Consider the following 17,602-nt stretch of genomic DNA (forward strand, 5'->3'; position numbering starts at 1 on the left):
TATAAATGAAGGCTGGTAAATGCCCACCCTGGTGTCAGCACATGAGTAATGAGATGGCTGTGACAGCACCTGCTGTGGTCCCTGCTGGGAGTTCAATAACTAGTATGTCCTTTTGCCAGCAACCCTTTGAGCAGCTACTGCATGCATGAAAAATAGACAACAAAATGTATTGGAGGCACAGGACTGGAAATTTTATGTGTCTCTAGAGATCAATATGCATAGAAAAAACTATTTTCAATGGAATATATTTGACAAATAGTTTAGTCTGTGTTTGGTAATTCCAATACAGTTTTCAATCTATAATTGGAATATATGAGCATAGACACAACCCAATCCCCATAATTTGTCTTCAGGATTTTGAATTTTCTCTTTAATGGCACATTTAGAGGATAGATTTTTAGGTCAGGTGGGGTGGCTCACGCCTATAAACCTAATACTGTAGGAGGCCGAGGTGGGTGGATCCCTTGAGTTCGGGAGTTCGAGACCACCCTGAGCAAGAATGAGACCCCCGTCTCTACTAAAAATAGAAAAAAAAAAAAAAAAAAAAGCCGGGTATAGTGGCAGATGCCTGTAGTCCCACCTACTAGGGAGGCTGAAGCAGGAGGATCACTCAAGCCCAGAAGTTTGAGGTTGCTGTGAGCTATGACACCAGGGCACTCTACCCAGGGCTATAGGGAAGATTTTTGAAAGTTGATGCCTAGGTTTTGGACTCAGACAGACCTGAATTCAAAGCCTGGCTTACCCACTTTGCAGCTCTACAACGGAGGCGCATCCTTGACCTCCATGACACAGCTGTAGGTATATAAGGTAAGGGTGGTCAATACCTCCTTCCACGGACTGCCGTGGTCAGCAAATTAACAGAGATGATACTTAGGAGCAGCAGGGATTGTTATTATAACCATGATATGATGACAGAAACATTAGTTCTGGATTTAGGATGCACTGAAACGCTTTTTTTTATTGTATCCACTGCCCATTTTCTCCACCTGTTTGTAACTTTTCCCTGAAATACGTAACTCTGCCATGGCACCAACTTTTATTGCACTGGCACCTTTGGGGCTGGTTAGAGACGTATCTTCTGTGACCAGATGATATGGAGGTTCATCTATAAACCATAGAACCTGCAGATCTTAAAATGTATCCCCAAAGATTGTCAATATAAAGGAACTATTACCACATAGGGTGGCACTCAGTAAACAGCTCGCAACAAAGAAAATTGAGAATAATGAAGACAAAGGCATCCTGATGAATAATGAAAAAGTGACAATAGCAGCAACAAAACATCCTCCCTGCAAGCTGGAAGACTCCCGGTCTCAGCACATGGACACCTCCGTAGGAGCGTGAACACCGGCGGGCCTCGTACAGCGGCCAGATTCTTAGGAGAATATTGAACTAGAGTTCTCTGAAAGCTCTAAAAACATGCTGACTTTAGGTTGTAGATTCTAAATATTCTTAGCCCTTAATAACTGGCTTATTAAATTAATGATAAATGCCTTTTAAATACAGGCCAAAAAATGAAATTCTGTATACTCGCACCATTATTCACCCAAGCAAGGATTTTGCATAATAAATTCAGTAGGATTTGGTGAGCTTGCTGCCACCTGTGAGTAACTAAAATCATCATAATCAGTTAAAGTTGTTTTCACCCTTATCCACAGTCCAGAGGTAGATGGGGCTAGAGTTATTCCAGCAGTGACACAAAGTCACACAGAGACCAAGCTGTTTCCATCTTTCCCACCTGCCCTCCTTAGAGCACAGCAATGCCGCCCTTCCAGGTTGCAAGGTGGTGGTGGCTCCAGATGCGGCCTCTTGCTCAACCACTTGCAAAGCTACAATGGGGGCATTACGCTGATTCTGTCCAAGTGTGTCGCTCTTTTTTAATAAGGAAAACATTTTTCTCCTAAAGTCCCCCCAAATTGTGCTTTCTACAATTTCTTGGCCAAGATTTGGTCACAAACCCATGCTCACAATGGGAGGGAGGATGAGAATCCAAGTATCTGGCATCTTCTGCATCCAAAGAGAGAGGCGAGCTCTCGACAAGAAAAGATGGCAGAGGCCGCTAACAACACGTCTCAGAGTGTCTGCCAGAGATATCGAGGCAGGCAGAAGGGGGTCTCTGGTCGGGCTCCGAGCCTCCCATCCTCCCTTCACCAATAGTAGCTCCATTCTTATCTGTTTTACATATCAGGCTTACACATGAGATTCTGTTTGAGTAAAAGCTTCCATGGATAAAAGTCATTTGCAAACCTTTGTTTTGGCACATGCTCAAATACCTAATATACTCAGTGAGTCAAAACTGATTGCTCACTGTTACACTCCCAGTCCCTGGAAGAGTGCCCAGCATACAGCAGAAGTTTGTATGTATTTTCCATTACTGCTGTAACAAATCACCACAAACTTGGTGGATAAAAAGAGCACAAATTTATTATCCTACAGTTCTGGAAGTCAGGGGTCCAAAATGAGTTTCACTGAGCTAAAGTCAAGGTGGCAGGGAGATTGCATTCCTTCTGGAAGCTCCAGAGGAAAACCCATTTCCTTGCGTTTCCAGCTTCTAGAAGTTGCCCACATTCCTTGGCTTGTGGCCTCTGCATCTGGGCATCATTCTGACCCCTGCCTCCAACATCATCTCTCCTTCTCTGATGCTGCCCTTCCCGCCTCTTCCTTATAAAGATACTTGTGATTATATTGGGCTAACCTGGATAATCCAGGATGATCTCCCCAATTCAAAATGTTTAATTTTCAAAGTCCTTTTTATCGTGTAAAGTAATAAATTCACAGATTCCAAGGATTAGGACATGAACTTCCTTGGGGGCGAGGGTATTATTCTGTTTACCACAAAACTCAGTAAATAGTTGTAGAATTGTTGAATGGACAGTAGAATCTCAGCCCTGGAAGCTTCTTTAGACAACACCTAATCTAACCTCCTCTGAAGTGCAGGAGTCTCTGCACTGCCAGGTGGCCATTCTGTCTCCGTGTGAGTATCAAGGGCTGTGCTCTTACAAATCAGCCCTTCTAGGCTTGGACAGCCTTAAACATCTTCTTCCTTCTATTACTTTTGCCCTTCTTTCTTTTGGAGAAATCAACGGATTTTGTCTTTTATGTGACAATTCTTAGCATATTTTGGAAAAAGAAAAAAAAACTGTCTTTTTTTTTTTTTTTTTTTCTTTTTGAGACAGAGTCTTGCTCTATTGCCATTACATCATAACAGCTCACTATAGCTTTGAACTCCTGGGCTCGAGCGATCATTCTGCCTCAGTCTCCCTGCTAGGTGGGGCTACAGGCATGTGCCACACCTGGCTAATTCTATTTTTTATAGAGGTGGGAGTCTCACTAAGTTGCTCAAACTGATCTGGAACTTGTGGCCTCCAGCAATCCTCCCAATTCAGCCTCCCACCGTGCTAGGATTACACGTGTGAGCCACTGCACCCGGCCTTGCCTTCTTATTCCTCACTTATAAATCTTTACTTAGCACATCTCTATGTTAATTATTGGGGAGCAGACAGGAAAAACACAGCCCTGTCTTTGAGGGAATTATTGGAAAAGTGGATCCTACACATAGAAAGTTAAATAACACTACAATTAACTTAGGTCATCTCCGTAGACCCTGGACCACATGTGGGTATGTGAGGACTTTATTCTTTTCAAGGCACATTTAGTTTAATATCCTGAGTGCAATACAAAAGGCTCAAAAATGATGAAGGAACATATTCCCACATTAACACCAAAAGACAGTGCTCTTTTAACATGTGCTTATAGAATGGAATGCATGTTTCATAGTTTGCTACCGAAAAAAATGAGTCTCATCATAGCCAATATCCTTATACAATCTAGTTGTGACGTGGACGTCATAATGCTTGAAACAGTTTACACCTGAAGTTTGAGACCACACCTTCATGGTTGTACAGTCCTCAGTAAGATTACCTACGGTTTTTGCAGCCATTCAAAGAATAAGACCATTGATTAAAACCACATTGACGTAAGGCTCAACCAAGTAATACGGAGCCCCAAAGTAAATGGTCACGTATGTGCATTACTTGGACTGACATCTATTATTTCTCTCATGACTATTAAAAGTTGCTTCTTGGGCGGCACCTGTGGCTCAAGGAGTAGGGCGCTGGTCCCATATGCCGGAGGTGGCGGGTTCAAACCCAGCCCCGGCCGAAAAAAGTTGCTTCTTAGCAAATGAATTCTTTAAAGGCAAAATTCACCTCCTTTGGGTTCAAAACCCAGAATTTCAACAACAATCATGAAGTGCACAGTCTTCCTGGCAGAACCAATATACAGTATCTCTAAGTCACTACGCTCAAGGTTAAGAGTGATAAATACTCCATTTTACATTTTGCTGTAATTTTACATGTTCAATTCATGATGTACAATCTCTTGGTCTTCATTCCTGCAGATGGGCTGAAGACACAAACTGTGTCTGTGCCACAGACTTAAGATTTCTGTTTTTTCCTCTATTTTCTTCAAACAGAAACATTCCTCAAATGTCTACATATTCTAGAAGGGGGATTTTTTGGAGGCAGCCACTTTTGGGGAATGTCCCCACCGCATCAGGCCTCTACCAGGCACTCAGTTCATTTGGGGCTTGTTCCAGTTCACCTTTCATTTTTAAGAAAAACAAGTTGATCTCTGGGTCTGCCATGTGGCTGTCAGCTGGGCAGCGCTCGGATATGAGCAGCGCCCTCTTCATCTCTTGTTCCTGGGTCACCCTAAGCCCAGACCCTGCTGTTGTTGCTTTAGTTTTTCTTCAGACTCCCGTAAGCCACTTAACGTCACTGCAGTTAAAACCTGTGTACTTGTCCTCCAAAGCTTGTACATATGCTTCATATTGTCTCCATCTTTTTTTAATTATTAAATCATAGCTGTGTACATTAATGCGATCATGGGGCACCATACACTGGTTTTATAGACCGTTTGACATATTTTCACCACACTGGTTAACATAGCCTTCCTGGCATTTTCTTTGTTATTGTGTTAAGACATTTATATTCTACATTTACTAAGTTTCACATGTACCTTGTAAGATGCACCACAGGTGTAATCCCAACAATCACCCTCCCTCTGCTCATCCCCCCTTCCTTCTCCCCCTTCCCCATATTCTTAGGTTATAACTGAGTTACAGCTTTCATATAAAAGCCATAAATTAGTTTCATAGTAGGGCTGAGTACATTGGATACTTTTTCTTCCATTCTTGAGATACTTTATTAAGAAGAATATGTTCCAGCTCCATCCACGTAAACATGAAAGAGGTAAAGTCTCCATCTTTCTTTAAGGCTGCATAATATTCCATGGTGTACGTATACCATAATCTATTAATCCATTCATGGATCAATGGGCACTTGGGCTTTTTCCATGACTTAGCAATTATGAATTGGGCTGCAATAAACATTCTGGTACAAATATCTTTGTTATGATGTGATTTTTGGTCTTCTGGGTATATACCTAGTAGAGGAGTTATAGGATTGAATGGCAGATCTATTTTTAGATCTCTAAGTGTTCTCCAAACATCTTTCCAAAAGGAATGTATTAATTTGCATTCCCACCAGCAGTGTAGAAGTGTTCCCTTTTCTCCACATCCACGCCAGCATCTCTGGTCTTGGGATTTTGTGATATGGGCTAATCTTACTGGAGTTAGATGGTATCTCAAGGTAGTTTTGATTTGCATTTCTCTGATCATTAAGGATGATGAGCATTTTTTCATATGTCTGTAGGCCATGTACCTGTCTTCATCAGAGAAGTTTCTCTTCAAGTCCCTTGCCCAGATATTGTCTCCATCTTAAAATTAGCTCATCTCGTGCCATAATGTTGCAGTCTGTCTCCCTCATTCGAACCTTTTTGGGAAGAGGTTCTTCCCTGGTCATCTTGAATCCTCTCCAGACCGAGGCCGCGCGGGGCCGCCAGTCACATAGGCCGAGGCTGCGCTGCTCTGCTCGCCCCGCCACAGCCTCAGCACTCCCCCAGTATTTGCAGGTCTCGAGAACATTTTTCTCATCTGTAGTGGTAGATATTGTGAAAATTGTGCATGGACCCTTTATTTTGCTCATTAGCTTCGGTTAATGTTGGTATATCAAATGTGTGGCCCCAGACAGCTCTTCTTCCAATGTGGTGCAGAGAAGCCAAAAGGTTGGACACCCCTCGACGTGCTAGCACTGCGCATGGCATACGGCGCATATCCCACAAATTTTCCTGCACTTGTTGCCGTTCCTGCCACCCACACATGCTCTGGGCCACATGGGTGACTCCGGGGAGTCTAGTGAGGGAGCAGCGCCTGGCAAAAGGCTCCAGGAGGAGGGGAAATGGACCGGGGGCAGAACGTAGGCAGACTTGGGGCAAAGTGAAGGCATTCCAGGCGGGGAAAACATAATAAGCAGGGGTCCAGAGGCCAGAGCAGAGGGTCAAGTTCTGGGAAGATTTTTTTTTTTTTTTAAAACGTTTTTTTTTTTTTTTAATTTGGCCGGGGCTGGGTTTGAACCCGCCACCTCCGGCATATGGGACCGGCGCCCTACCCACTGAGCCACAGGTGCCGCCCTCTGGGAAGATTAAATGACTCATTTATCTCATGTAAAGTTTATCTTAACTCGTGTGGACAAAAACAGCATCAACTTTATACAAGTTGCAGATGGTATAGGAGCAGTCTCCGGGCTGTCTCTAGCCCCTCTCAGACTCCAAATTTTGACTAACACCCATCTCCTCAGGCCTGGAGACTGCTTCTGGTGGCCAGGACATTTCTTTTGACCTGCCTTTCCGATGCCCAGCTCCAGCCGAATGCTATTTTTCCGCTCTTCCTTGGCTGGTGATCCCACGACCACAAGCTAACTAAGAGTCACAGCCTGCTCAGCCTCACCCTCTAGCACCGCAGGGGACTGAACACAGACGTCTGAGTGGAGGAGTGATGACTGTCCAGGCCAGAGCGGGACTGTAGATCCAGGAGTGGTCCGCGGAAAGCTTTTCGTTGCATCTGTGGTGTGTGAGTCATTACGAAGGTTTTGTATTATGTTTGCTCCACCTGGAATGCCTTCACTTTGCCCCCAAATCAAGAAACAAAATACCCATGGATAGAAACAAACCAGGCCCCCCAGCAACACCAATAAGCTGAGCAAATTGCAACTTACACGGGTGAATCAGAAAGGACGCTGCGACTGTGTTTCTTGGAAGTGAAATAATGGACCAGAACTTGATCTGTCTCAAAACGTTCATAGAAACCCGCATGTTGATAGTTGAGAAATGCAGGGCAGCATCGGGTACAGGCTGCAGGTGGAGGAACTCGGAAGGAAGCTGGGTGGGGGAGGAGTTGCCAGCGTCTTTAGAGCCCTCAGAGCTCTCTCCTTCCAGACCTATCATCTCCCAGGCTTACTTCCTGCTTAAAGAAAGGTGATGGGACAAAGGAAGCTGCCTCTGGGACATCCTTTTTCTCCCTGAAAAGTGCGTGAACACACATCCAATGAGTCTTATTCTAATACTTAGTCTGATTTTCCATTTTGCTAAGAGCATAATATGCTCTGTAATTCCCAGTGGTTGAAGCTAAGTGAGAGGTGTAAGCTTGGCACCCAGAGAGGGAGACCGCAGGGGAGAGGTTCGGGTCAGGTTCATTGATAAAGGGGAGGGTGACCCTCCTGGGCAGTGCAAAGGTGGTGTTAGAGACCCCTTTTACATGGGGCTGCAGTGGGAGGGCAAATTCCACCGCTTGCCCAGAAGTTTAGGGTCCTTTGGCACATACTTCAGGGGGGCTCATCAGCTCCTTCGTGTCTTCATCATAGTGAAGGAAGAGAGAAAAGGGTTCGTGTCTGGCTGTGTCAGGCCCCCCAGCATTAAGCTTTGCCATTTATTTCTGTTTTACAAGTAATTAGAAAACAAGGAAATAAAGGCGAAGTTCCTCTCCTCGGTAAGACTCCAGTCAGTGGTGACATTATGGCCAACGTTAAATTTTAAAAAGTCAGAATGGAAACTCTGCCCTTGCATTACACCCCCCAGCCTCAGAGAGCCCTGCTTGACCCTGGGGCCACATTTGGTGCAGGGAGACAAGATCAAGATCAAAGTGTTTTCTTTCATAATTCTAGGGGAGGGGTGAGTTGGACACATCTGAGATGGAGAAAATAGGAACTTATAGGGTGACAGTGAGAAAATATTTTCTTTAAAATTTCTCATTGGAGTCATCAACATTTCAGTTTATACGTAGAGAAGAAAAATACCATTTCTCCTGGAGAACTAGATCTGTAAACCACTGTTTAAAGCAGTTTATGTAGAGAACCTACAATTTCATATGTCTGGAAAAGGTCAACCCAGCACCCACTGTATTTTTTAGTCCTTGTTTGCTGAATTACACAAGTACTCCCACAGCGAGCTGCTCTCTAATTGTGTGTACTTCAGTGAATGAGGAAGGTACTTGCTGCAGGATAAATTCTTGGGTGTAACTAAATTGCATCCCACTTCCCAGACACTTTTTATTCAAATTGCGCATTACTCTAAGTGATTTAGGAAAGAACTGTAAACATTCAAAACATTTTCAAGGACCAATTTCCCTTCTCCCTTCTGATAAAACGTAGTTAACGTTTCTATCTTCCAATATTCTCCTGCTGAAGATGCAAGAGATTTCAAAACTTCATAGCGTGCCAATAAAACCTTTAAAATCCACTTTCAGATGTTTTGCTAAGCTTGATGCGGGAGTCTTTATAATGAGGACCCTGCTCACTGATTGTGCTTGGTCGTCCAATCGTCCACTTGATAACACCTCTGTGTCTTTCATTCTGTCTGGAGCAGCAGGCGGGAAGCAGAGAGTCCCACACAAGTCACCTAAGCCTTCTGAGCCTCAGTTTCCTCATCTGAAAAATGGGAACTACCAAACCGCCTCATAGTGTTTTCCTGAGATGAGATGAAACTGCACATGTTAAAAACACTCTAAATACTACCTGAACATTAGTTCTGGCAATCCTTTTTAAAAAATTGTTTATTGGCCAGGCGCAGGGGCTCACACCTATAATCCCAGCACTCTGGGAGGCTGAGGTGAGGAGATAACTTGAGGCCAGGAGTTTGAGACCAGCCTGAGTAACATACCAAGACTCCATCTTAACAAAAACTAAAATAGTGGCCGGGTGTGATGATTTGTGCCTATATGCCCAGCTACTTGGAGGCTGAGGCAGGAGGGTCGCTTGAACCTGGGAATGTGAGGGGCGGTGAGCTATGAGGACACCACTACACTCTAGCCTGGATGGCCAAGGGAGACCCTGTCTCCCAACAGTAAAAATTGTGTGTGAGTTGTTTTGCTTTCTCTTTAAACAGGCATAAGTTAAAAAAAATTTTTTTTTTAATCATTTTCATATTACAAGATGGATAAATAGCCTGGTCCCTTTGGGGGGTGTTCTTCCTGAATTATTATTCTATCCTATTAAGATTCTCCTCCGTGAAGTGAATTCTTCCACGAGCTCCAGGACATTATGATGTCCCACCACCATCCCCACCACCGTGCTGTTTCTTCTTTATAAACAGAGACATGAGCCACTAGACCAATTTCAATAGACATCTAAGAAAATCCCCATGTGCTAGCATTTCATAGCTCATGATTCTTCCAGAGTGTGGGTTATCTGCTCAGAATTAGTTGAGGTTAAAAACAAAAAAACTGGTACAGGCTGCTCCTCACACTGGCTCAGAAACTTAAGGAATCTCTTTGAAATCCTTTTTTGTTTTTAATTTTGAAGTTATCTGTGTTCAGTGTTAGAGAAAAGAGTCTTTTTTTTCCTTGGGATCATTTCTTTGTGAATGTTAGAGCAATAATTAATCTTAGATGTAACATTTTATTGTTACATAATAATGCCATTTGAAGCCATCCATATTTTCATAGCATGAAGGCTACACACACACACTGGTTAATGCAAACAACTTACTCTGAACTTGGAAGGCATCCCCCTAACTGACCTGCTACTCCTTTCTCCTTCTCAGGAGAACTTCATGCCCCCCCAAACGTTTTTAAATACCAAAACTGTTTATTTTAAGGAAGGACAGTAGGACTATCTGAAAACATGATTCCCACCTCCTATAGCAGGAGAGGATGGGGGAGGAAGCGGGGGTTCGTGTCAGCTGAGTTGAAAGCTCAGCCTTCCTCTGGGAAGCTGGAAGCTCTGGTCTCTCTCTGTCACCCAGGCTGACGTGCAGTGGTCTCATCAGACATAGCTCAGCGCAGCCTCACCTCCTGGGCTCAAGCAATTCTCCCACCTGAGCTTCCCGAGTAGCTGGGACCACAGGTGCCTACCATCAGGCTCAGCTGATCTTTTTTTTTTTTTTGTAGCAAGGGGGGTCTCACTGTGTTGCCCAGACTGGTGTCAAACTCCTGGGCTCTAATCCTCCCACCTCAGCCGCCCAATTTGCTGGGATTACAGGCAACTGTGCCCAGCCAAGACTACATCTTGATGTGGTGATAGGGGCTCTGATCCTAAAGGAAAACGGACACACACATGCACACACGCACACACACACACACACGCACATACACACACACTCTCCAATTAGCTGCCCTTCCTACAAATGATACCAGAATCCAGCGTTTCTTCTTTTTCCTTTTTTCTTTTTTTTTCAGAATCCAGCCTTTCGAAGGCAGTTCCTCTTGCCTGCAGGTCCACGTAGGGAAATAAAGTGGAATCTCAGTTGTTTTTTGCTACTTGCAGCTCTGGGTTAACTAGAAAATAAGAGTTAGAGACCAAAACAGATATGTGGTCAAAATCTAGTTTTCCCATAAAGCCACTAATCCCATCTTGAGCTTTTGAATGTGCCCCTTGAATAGGATTCCAGATTTCTCCCCATTAATTGCTAACATATTACCCAACACACAGCATCAAAAAGGTGTAGCAACCTGAAGGTTCTTTTTCGTGTTGGTGGCTTTACTGTGGCTTTTCTCACTATCTCAGTGCAGACTGCATCCTGGCTTTATCCTGTGAGTCATGAATGGCATTTACATCAAATCTGTGTCTATGCTTATAGTCTTCCTCTTTTTTTTTTTTTTTTCAGTTTTTGGCCAGGGCTGGGTTTGAACCCACCACTTCCGGTATATGGGGCCGGAGCCCTACTCCTTTGAGCCACAGGCGCCACCCTATGCTCTTCCTCTTTGTCAGTTCAGATGATTTTGTATCTCATGGCAAAATGGTGCAAACCTATGGGGAGCAGTTTGGCAAAAGTCTATCAGAATTATAAACACATGTGCCCCTTGACCAGGCAGTACCCCTCTCAGAATTGAGCCTACAGAAATAGGTGTATGAAATGACATTCATGCAAATTTATTCACTACGTCACTTTTTCCAAAACAGTCAAAGATTGCAAACAATGGTCCATCAATAAAGGACTAGTTTAACAAATAAATCTATAGTACCATCCGTACAATAGAATATGTTCAGCCCATAAAATTCTGTACTAAGAACATTCTGTACTGACACAGAAAGTTCTTCAGAATTTATCAATAAGTGAAAAAGCAAGCAAAAGAGCCGTGTTTTATAGAATAATATTGCATCATAAACACATTCGTATGCACAATGCAAGTCGGATACTGTTGTGCATGAGAAATGGTGGTTGCAAGAATATAGATTTAGGCCAGATGTGATGGCTCACACCTATAATCCCAGCGCTCCAGAAGGCTGAGGCAGGAAGATCTCTTGAGGCCAGGAATTTGATATCAACCTGAACAAGAGGAAATGCCCATCTCTACAAAAAATAGAAAGCAAGACCCCATCTCTACAAAAATAGAAAGTAAGACCCGATCTCTACAAAATATAAAAAAATAAGCCAGGCATCGTGGTGGGCACCTGCAGTCCCAGCTACTCAGGAGCCTGAGGCCGGGGGACCACTTGAGCCCAAGAGTTTGAGGTTGCTGCGAGCTATGATGGTGCCACTTCACTCTAGCCCAGAGCAACAGAGTGAGATCCTGTCTCAAATATATACAGTGAAGTACCTCCCTGGATATCTGGAAGTCATTTTTTATGTGTCTTGAAAGAAATTTCTGTTAGTGATAAGGGATTAGAAAACAATATAGATGAAGACATAGGGAAGGAGGAAGAAGCCTCACCAAAGGCCTTTTTACAAAATTTTTTCTGAATTTTTTTCCAACCACCATGGACTACTGTGTAAGGAATAGAGTATCTGTTTGATTAAAAAAATAAAATGAAAAAACTCACCCATATTCCCCACACCCAACAACTGCTGTTAGTGACATCTCGATCTGGGCTCCAGTCTGTGATTGTCAGGGTGTTAATTATAAATCTGCACAAGTGTCAAAGATGGGAAGAAAGACGGGAAAAAATTAAGAAACAATGTGTTTGTGGGATTAGCAGTGATTTTATCTCCGTTTCTTGGAAAGGTCTTCATCATGATAGTGTTTTGGTATTTCCATTATCTACGAAGATATGAAGTATGTGTTTATGATGGAAACTTTGAAGTTACAGAAATGCAGGAGACTCACCCATGTTCTCACCATCCAAAGACTGTGGTTGACATCCTGATAAATTTTCTTCCTCTTGTTTCTGTGCACAGGTTTTTGGGTTATTAATATGCTTGCAGCTGTTCTATCTGTAATAGTGTTAACCATAAAAATAAAGTTAAAAATAAAAAATAAATTTAAAAAATGAAAATCCGAGTGGCAGGCATCCATCAAGCTGGTCACTCGAGCTTTCCTTGTCTTGTGCGTTGATCCAGGCATTGGCAAGCTGTGGCCGTGAGTGGGTAACGAGGTGTGGCAGGGACCACGTGGCTCACGATCCTGAACATACTGTCTGGCCCTTTACAGAAAAAGGTTGCCAAGCTTAGTTTAAATTACAGAGTTATTCTCAAAACAGCTGTGGCCACACCTGTCAGTAAGCTGCCAGCCCTGCAGGGCTTTGTCCCCCCGAAGTGGGCTTTTCTGGGCATAGAAGCCCCAGAAGACAAGGCTGGCTCCTGTACTGGTTAAAAAGACTGTGGATGCCCGGGACAGACAGCCCATGTTTACACCTGAGCTCTGTCTCACACTACGGTGTGCCCTTCAGCAACTTCTGGAATTCTGTTTCTTCTTCTGTAAAATACCGTCCATCTTAGAACTGTTTGGAAGTTTACGCATGTTAATGTTGGCCAGGAGTTTAGCGCTGTACCTGATATGACTGTCATCTAATACTGTGGTGTCCTTTAACAGGGTGATGACCACTTAAGTGTATTTGGAGAGGATACCCTGGGAGGTGAGTTTCTCTTACTGATCAGACCAGACTTTTTGTGTTAGTACCTTTGAACACGACTTCCTTACTAAATGCCGGCTGATAGGCAATAAAATACCAACAGCATGTACTTTTCCCTTAGCCAGGGAGTGTGACTAGCAGTGGGCTCGTTAAATCTCTCCCCCCGGTCCATGCAAAAAACCAAAGGGCTGTGTCTCCTAGCTGCCCAGAGAATGTGACTCCCAAGATGCTCAGTGAAAAGAGGCTCTGGTCAAATACGTTTGGGAAACGCTTAACATTCAATCCCATTGGAAGATTCACATATATGTTAATATTACCACAGCAAGGCTCCCACGAGCCCTTCAGTGCAGAAGCTTCTAACTTTAATTCAACTCTTCCAGCTTAATTGGAACAGGAAACTCTTCTTCCTGAGTAGTATTTACTATCCTGCACCGCACCGTGGGGCCCAATGTAACCCACACCAAGGTTATACGAGTTTGTAATTTTTGTCATATTAAAAGTCTAGAAAAACTTAAAAACACGCCCCATAATTACCTATACGTGTAACTGAAAATAGATAAAATTATGTGAATTTAAGAGTGTCCAAAAAAGATAAGGTTGATGATTGTCTAGGTAAAATACCTTCTAACATGTCCACTGGTGGTAAAAGTTGTTAGGATACAGTTCATAGGAACATGTTTATAATATTGACTGAACACAAGCAAGGAAGTGATTTGTCTTCTTAAACATCCCCGGCTCTCATCCTGCACTGCTCCATGAGCATGAGGTGGTAGATAAAGTGTCATTTGATGCTAATGGCAATAGCAATATGTGAAAATAACAGTCACCAAATGACATCATGGTGATTCATGGACAGAGGCACAAAAATGTGAGCTATAACTTAGCTGTCACTTAGCTAAGTGCAAATAATCAACTCAGTCTCAAAAATGGATAAGGGATGATTGATTGCCTAATACAGTGTTCTTTTCTTATGACTGTAAAATGAACAGATACTCACTAGAGAAATGTTTTTAAGGTAGAAAATAAGAGTCATTTAAAACCTTGCGACCTTTTGAACTATCATAGTCAATATTTTAGCATATTGCCTACCAGTGTGTTGCCTAAATATACATTTTATGTAATTGAGGATACATGTGTATATGCAAGTATTATCTCCCAATTTTTAATACATGTAACATAAGCATGTTCTCATGTCATTAAAAACTCTATACTCTTTGCCTAGGCATGGTGGTTCACACTGTAATCCTAGCACTTTGGGAGGCTGAGGCAGGTGCATTGCTTGAGCTCAGGAGCTCAAGACCAGCCTGAGCAAGAGTAAGACCCCATCTCTGCTAAAAATAGAAAAACTAGCCGGGTGTTGTGGTGGGCACCTGTAGTCCCAACTACTTGGGAAGCTGAGGTAAGCAGATCACCTGAGCCCAGGAGTTTGATGTTACTGTGAATTTCCTAGTGACGCCATGGCACTCGAGGCCTGGCAACAGAGTGAGACTCTGTCTCAAAAGAAAACCAACAAAAAACTCTATAAGATTAATCCTAATGGCTACATTATATGAATATATCATTAACAATTTAAAAATAACTCTGTGTATTTTTAAAATAGAAATCGGATACAACCATACCAAAAAAGAAAAAAAAAAAAAAAAAGAACAATAACAACCATGACCATTTTCCTGGACTGTAAATAGATTCAGAGTTGCTCAGGTTCATAAAAGTAAACTCACATCCCGGAGAACATGAGATGACTACCTGGTCTCATGTGTTAGTAACACCAGCGTGTCTTTAATGGAAAACTCCAGACAACATAGGATTTTTCCAGTCATCATGGGCTATTCTGTAAAGAAATTAGATTTTATTTAAAAGAATAAAAAATTCATCCTTGGCTGTGAAAAACATGTGGTTGCAAAGATTTCAAACTCACTTCTTTCCTCTGCTTCCAACTCTCTCTCCCCTCTCTGCCCCCAACCTTATTCCCATGGCTATTCCCTTCACTTCTCTCTCTCTCCTCTCTCTCTCTCTCCATCTCTCTCTCTCTCCATCTCTCTCTCTCTCCATCTCTCTCTCTCTCTCCATCTCTCTCTCTCTCCATCTCTCTCTCTCTCCATCTCTCTCTCTCTCCATCTCTCTCTCTCTCCATCTCTCTCTTTCTCCTCTCTCTCTCTCTCCATCTCTCTCTCTCTCCATCTCTCTCTCTCTCCATCTCTCTCTCTCTCCATCTCTCTCTCTCTCATCTCTCTGGTAAAGTTAAGGCTTTCACTAAGCTAACTGTGGATTCCTACAAAACACATTTTTTGTAGGGATTGTGTATAAGAATGAACCACCCCAATCTTACTAAATATAAGTTTTATAACTGTCAGAATAATAATCTAGCTTTCAAAAGTAGCTATCATCTATATAAAATATGAAGTGTTGTTAATTAAACACATTTGTTCTGATAGAAAATTGTATACCATTACATTAAATGGAAAATAACATTATTTGCTATAAATAGAAACTGCTTTTTTTTTTTTTTTTTTGTAGAGACAGAGTCTCACCCCATGGCCCTCAGTAGAGTACCATGGCCTCACACAGCTCACAGCAACCTCCAACTCCTGGGCCCAAGCGATTCTCTTGCCTCAGCCTCCTGAGCAGCTGGGACTACAGGCGCCCGCCACAATGCCCAGCTATTTTTTGGTTGCAGTTTGGCCGGGGCCGTGCTTGAACCCGCCACCCTCGGCATATGGGGCCGGCGCCCTACCGACTGAGCCACAGGCGCCGCCCCAGAAACTGCTTTTTTAAATATTGTTTTTCAGATACTCTACTTATGGTTTTAAGCCCTCTTTATTAAAAGTCATCTTAGCGGGTTGTGCCTGTGGCTCAGGGGGTAAGGCGCCGGCCCCATATACAGAGGGTGGTGGGTTCAAACCCAGCCCTGGCCAAATTGCAACAAAAAATAGTCGGGCATCGTGGTGGGCACCTGTAATCCCAGCTAATCGGGAGGCTGAGGCAAGAGAATCACCTAAGGATTTGGAGGTTTCTGTGAGCTGTGACACCACAGCACTCTACTAAGGGTTAATAAGTGAGACTCTATCTCAAAAAAAAAAAAAAAATCATAGCAAATGTTTAAAAATGCAAACTAACACCAAACTGAAATTTTTACGAAGATTCAGAAGTCATTTTTTTAAATTAGCTTTCTTTGTGAAGCATGCTAATTAGTGACATCAGTTTTAGCACCTAAAATTGATAATGTATGTTAAAATGAAAATATATAAAATGAAATGGTCATCACTTGACTATTATAACCTATTAATTCAACTTACTCAACTTCAAGATTTTTACCAAATAAAACTTCAGGATTTGGGGTTTTACATAACATGAGTAAAACCAGGGTTTTACTACACTATTTCTTGCCAATAACTGAAGTTCTTTTTCCTTTAAAGGCTTCATGGAAGATTTGAAGAAGTGCAAAATTATTTTCATGATTGGTAAGTAACAGCCCTCACATTTTCTAATACAATCGCTAATAGTAAGAACTTGGTAGCAAAAAAAAAGTTATTCATTTCTGACCCTGTCTTAAAGTCTTATCACCTTTTTATTCAGAATAACACCCCTGAGCTTTCCAAATTGTCACTGTCATTCATGCAGCTCTGTATTGCTTTTGGATTATCTTTTCAGCATAAAAAAGTAGGACTCAGCTCAGCACCCGTAGCCCTTCCAGAGTTAGGGTGCCAGCTACATTCACCTGGGCTGGAGGGTTTGAACCTGGCAATGACAACTGCAACAAAAAAAAATTGCCAGGCGTTGTGGTGGGTGCCTATAGTCATAGCTACTTGGGAGGCTGAGGCAAGAGAATTGCTTAAGCCCAAGAGTTTGAGGTTGCTGTGAGCTGTGACACCATGGCAGTCTACCCAGGGCAACATAGTGAGACTCTGTCTCAAAAAAAAAAGAAAGGACTCTAAGGAATGTCAAACTTCTAAGTTCAGCTCTACAGTAACAAAGTACTTCATAAGGGTAAGAAGATGCCGTCTGTTAAAATTTAACACACACCTTTTCTATTTGAACACTGACCCCTTCCTACCCAAACTGGATGCATCAGTGGCCACATGCCCAATTACACCGTACCCTATATTCAACATGGCTAACGGGAAAAACAGTCTCATTGGTTCTTTGCTCCAGTACAGTGAACTCACTGATAACTTTAGGGTAAGATGCATTTGGCATTTGCCAACATTTCCTGAGTACCTACCGTGCTCTGGGGCACCTCATTCAATCCTGGTTGCACCAGGTTGGTGGTCTCTCCCTATTACATGTCTATTACACAGGCCAGGAAACTAAGACTCTGGAAGGTTAAGGAACTTGTCCAAGATCACATAGCTAATGAGTGGGGGAGCTGGACTTTCCGTTTTCCTCATGGAAATAAAAGGAACCAGTTGTGCAGCAGT

At 42.8% G+C, this 17,602-nt stretch overlaps 1 protein-coding gene and 1 pseudogene across 2 annotated transcripts in view; one reads left to right on the plus strand and one right to left on the minus strand.

The window, feature by feature from the left end:
* AK5 (adenylate kinase 5) overlaps positions 1-17,602 on the plus strand; it is a 244,878-nt gene that overhangs the window by 174,180 nt on the left and 53,096 nt on the right. For both annotated transcript variants that reach the window (XM_053590959.1, XM_053590958.1), the window contains exons 9-10: positions 13,145-13,187; positions 16,601-16,645. In XM_053590959.1, coding sequence (XP_053446934.1) covers positions 13,145-13,187; positions 16,601-16,645 — 88 coding nt within the window. The remainder of the gene's footprint in view (positions 1-13,144; positions 13,188-16,600; positions 16,646-17,602) is intronic.
* Positions 4,562-5,864, minus strand: LOC128585747 (pre-mRNA-splicing regulator WTAP-like; annotated as a pseudogene).

The sequence above is a fragment of the Nycticebus coucang genome, chromosome 5, assembly GCF_027406575.1.
Source record: "Nycticebus coucang isolate mNycCou1 chromosome 5, mNycCou1.pri, whole genome shotgun sequence".
In the NCBI taxonomy this organism is placed as follows: Eukaryota; Metazoa; Chordata; class Mammalia; order Primates; family Lorisidae; genus Nycticebus; species Nycticebus coucang.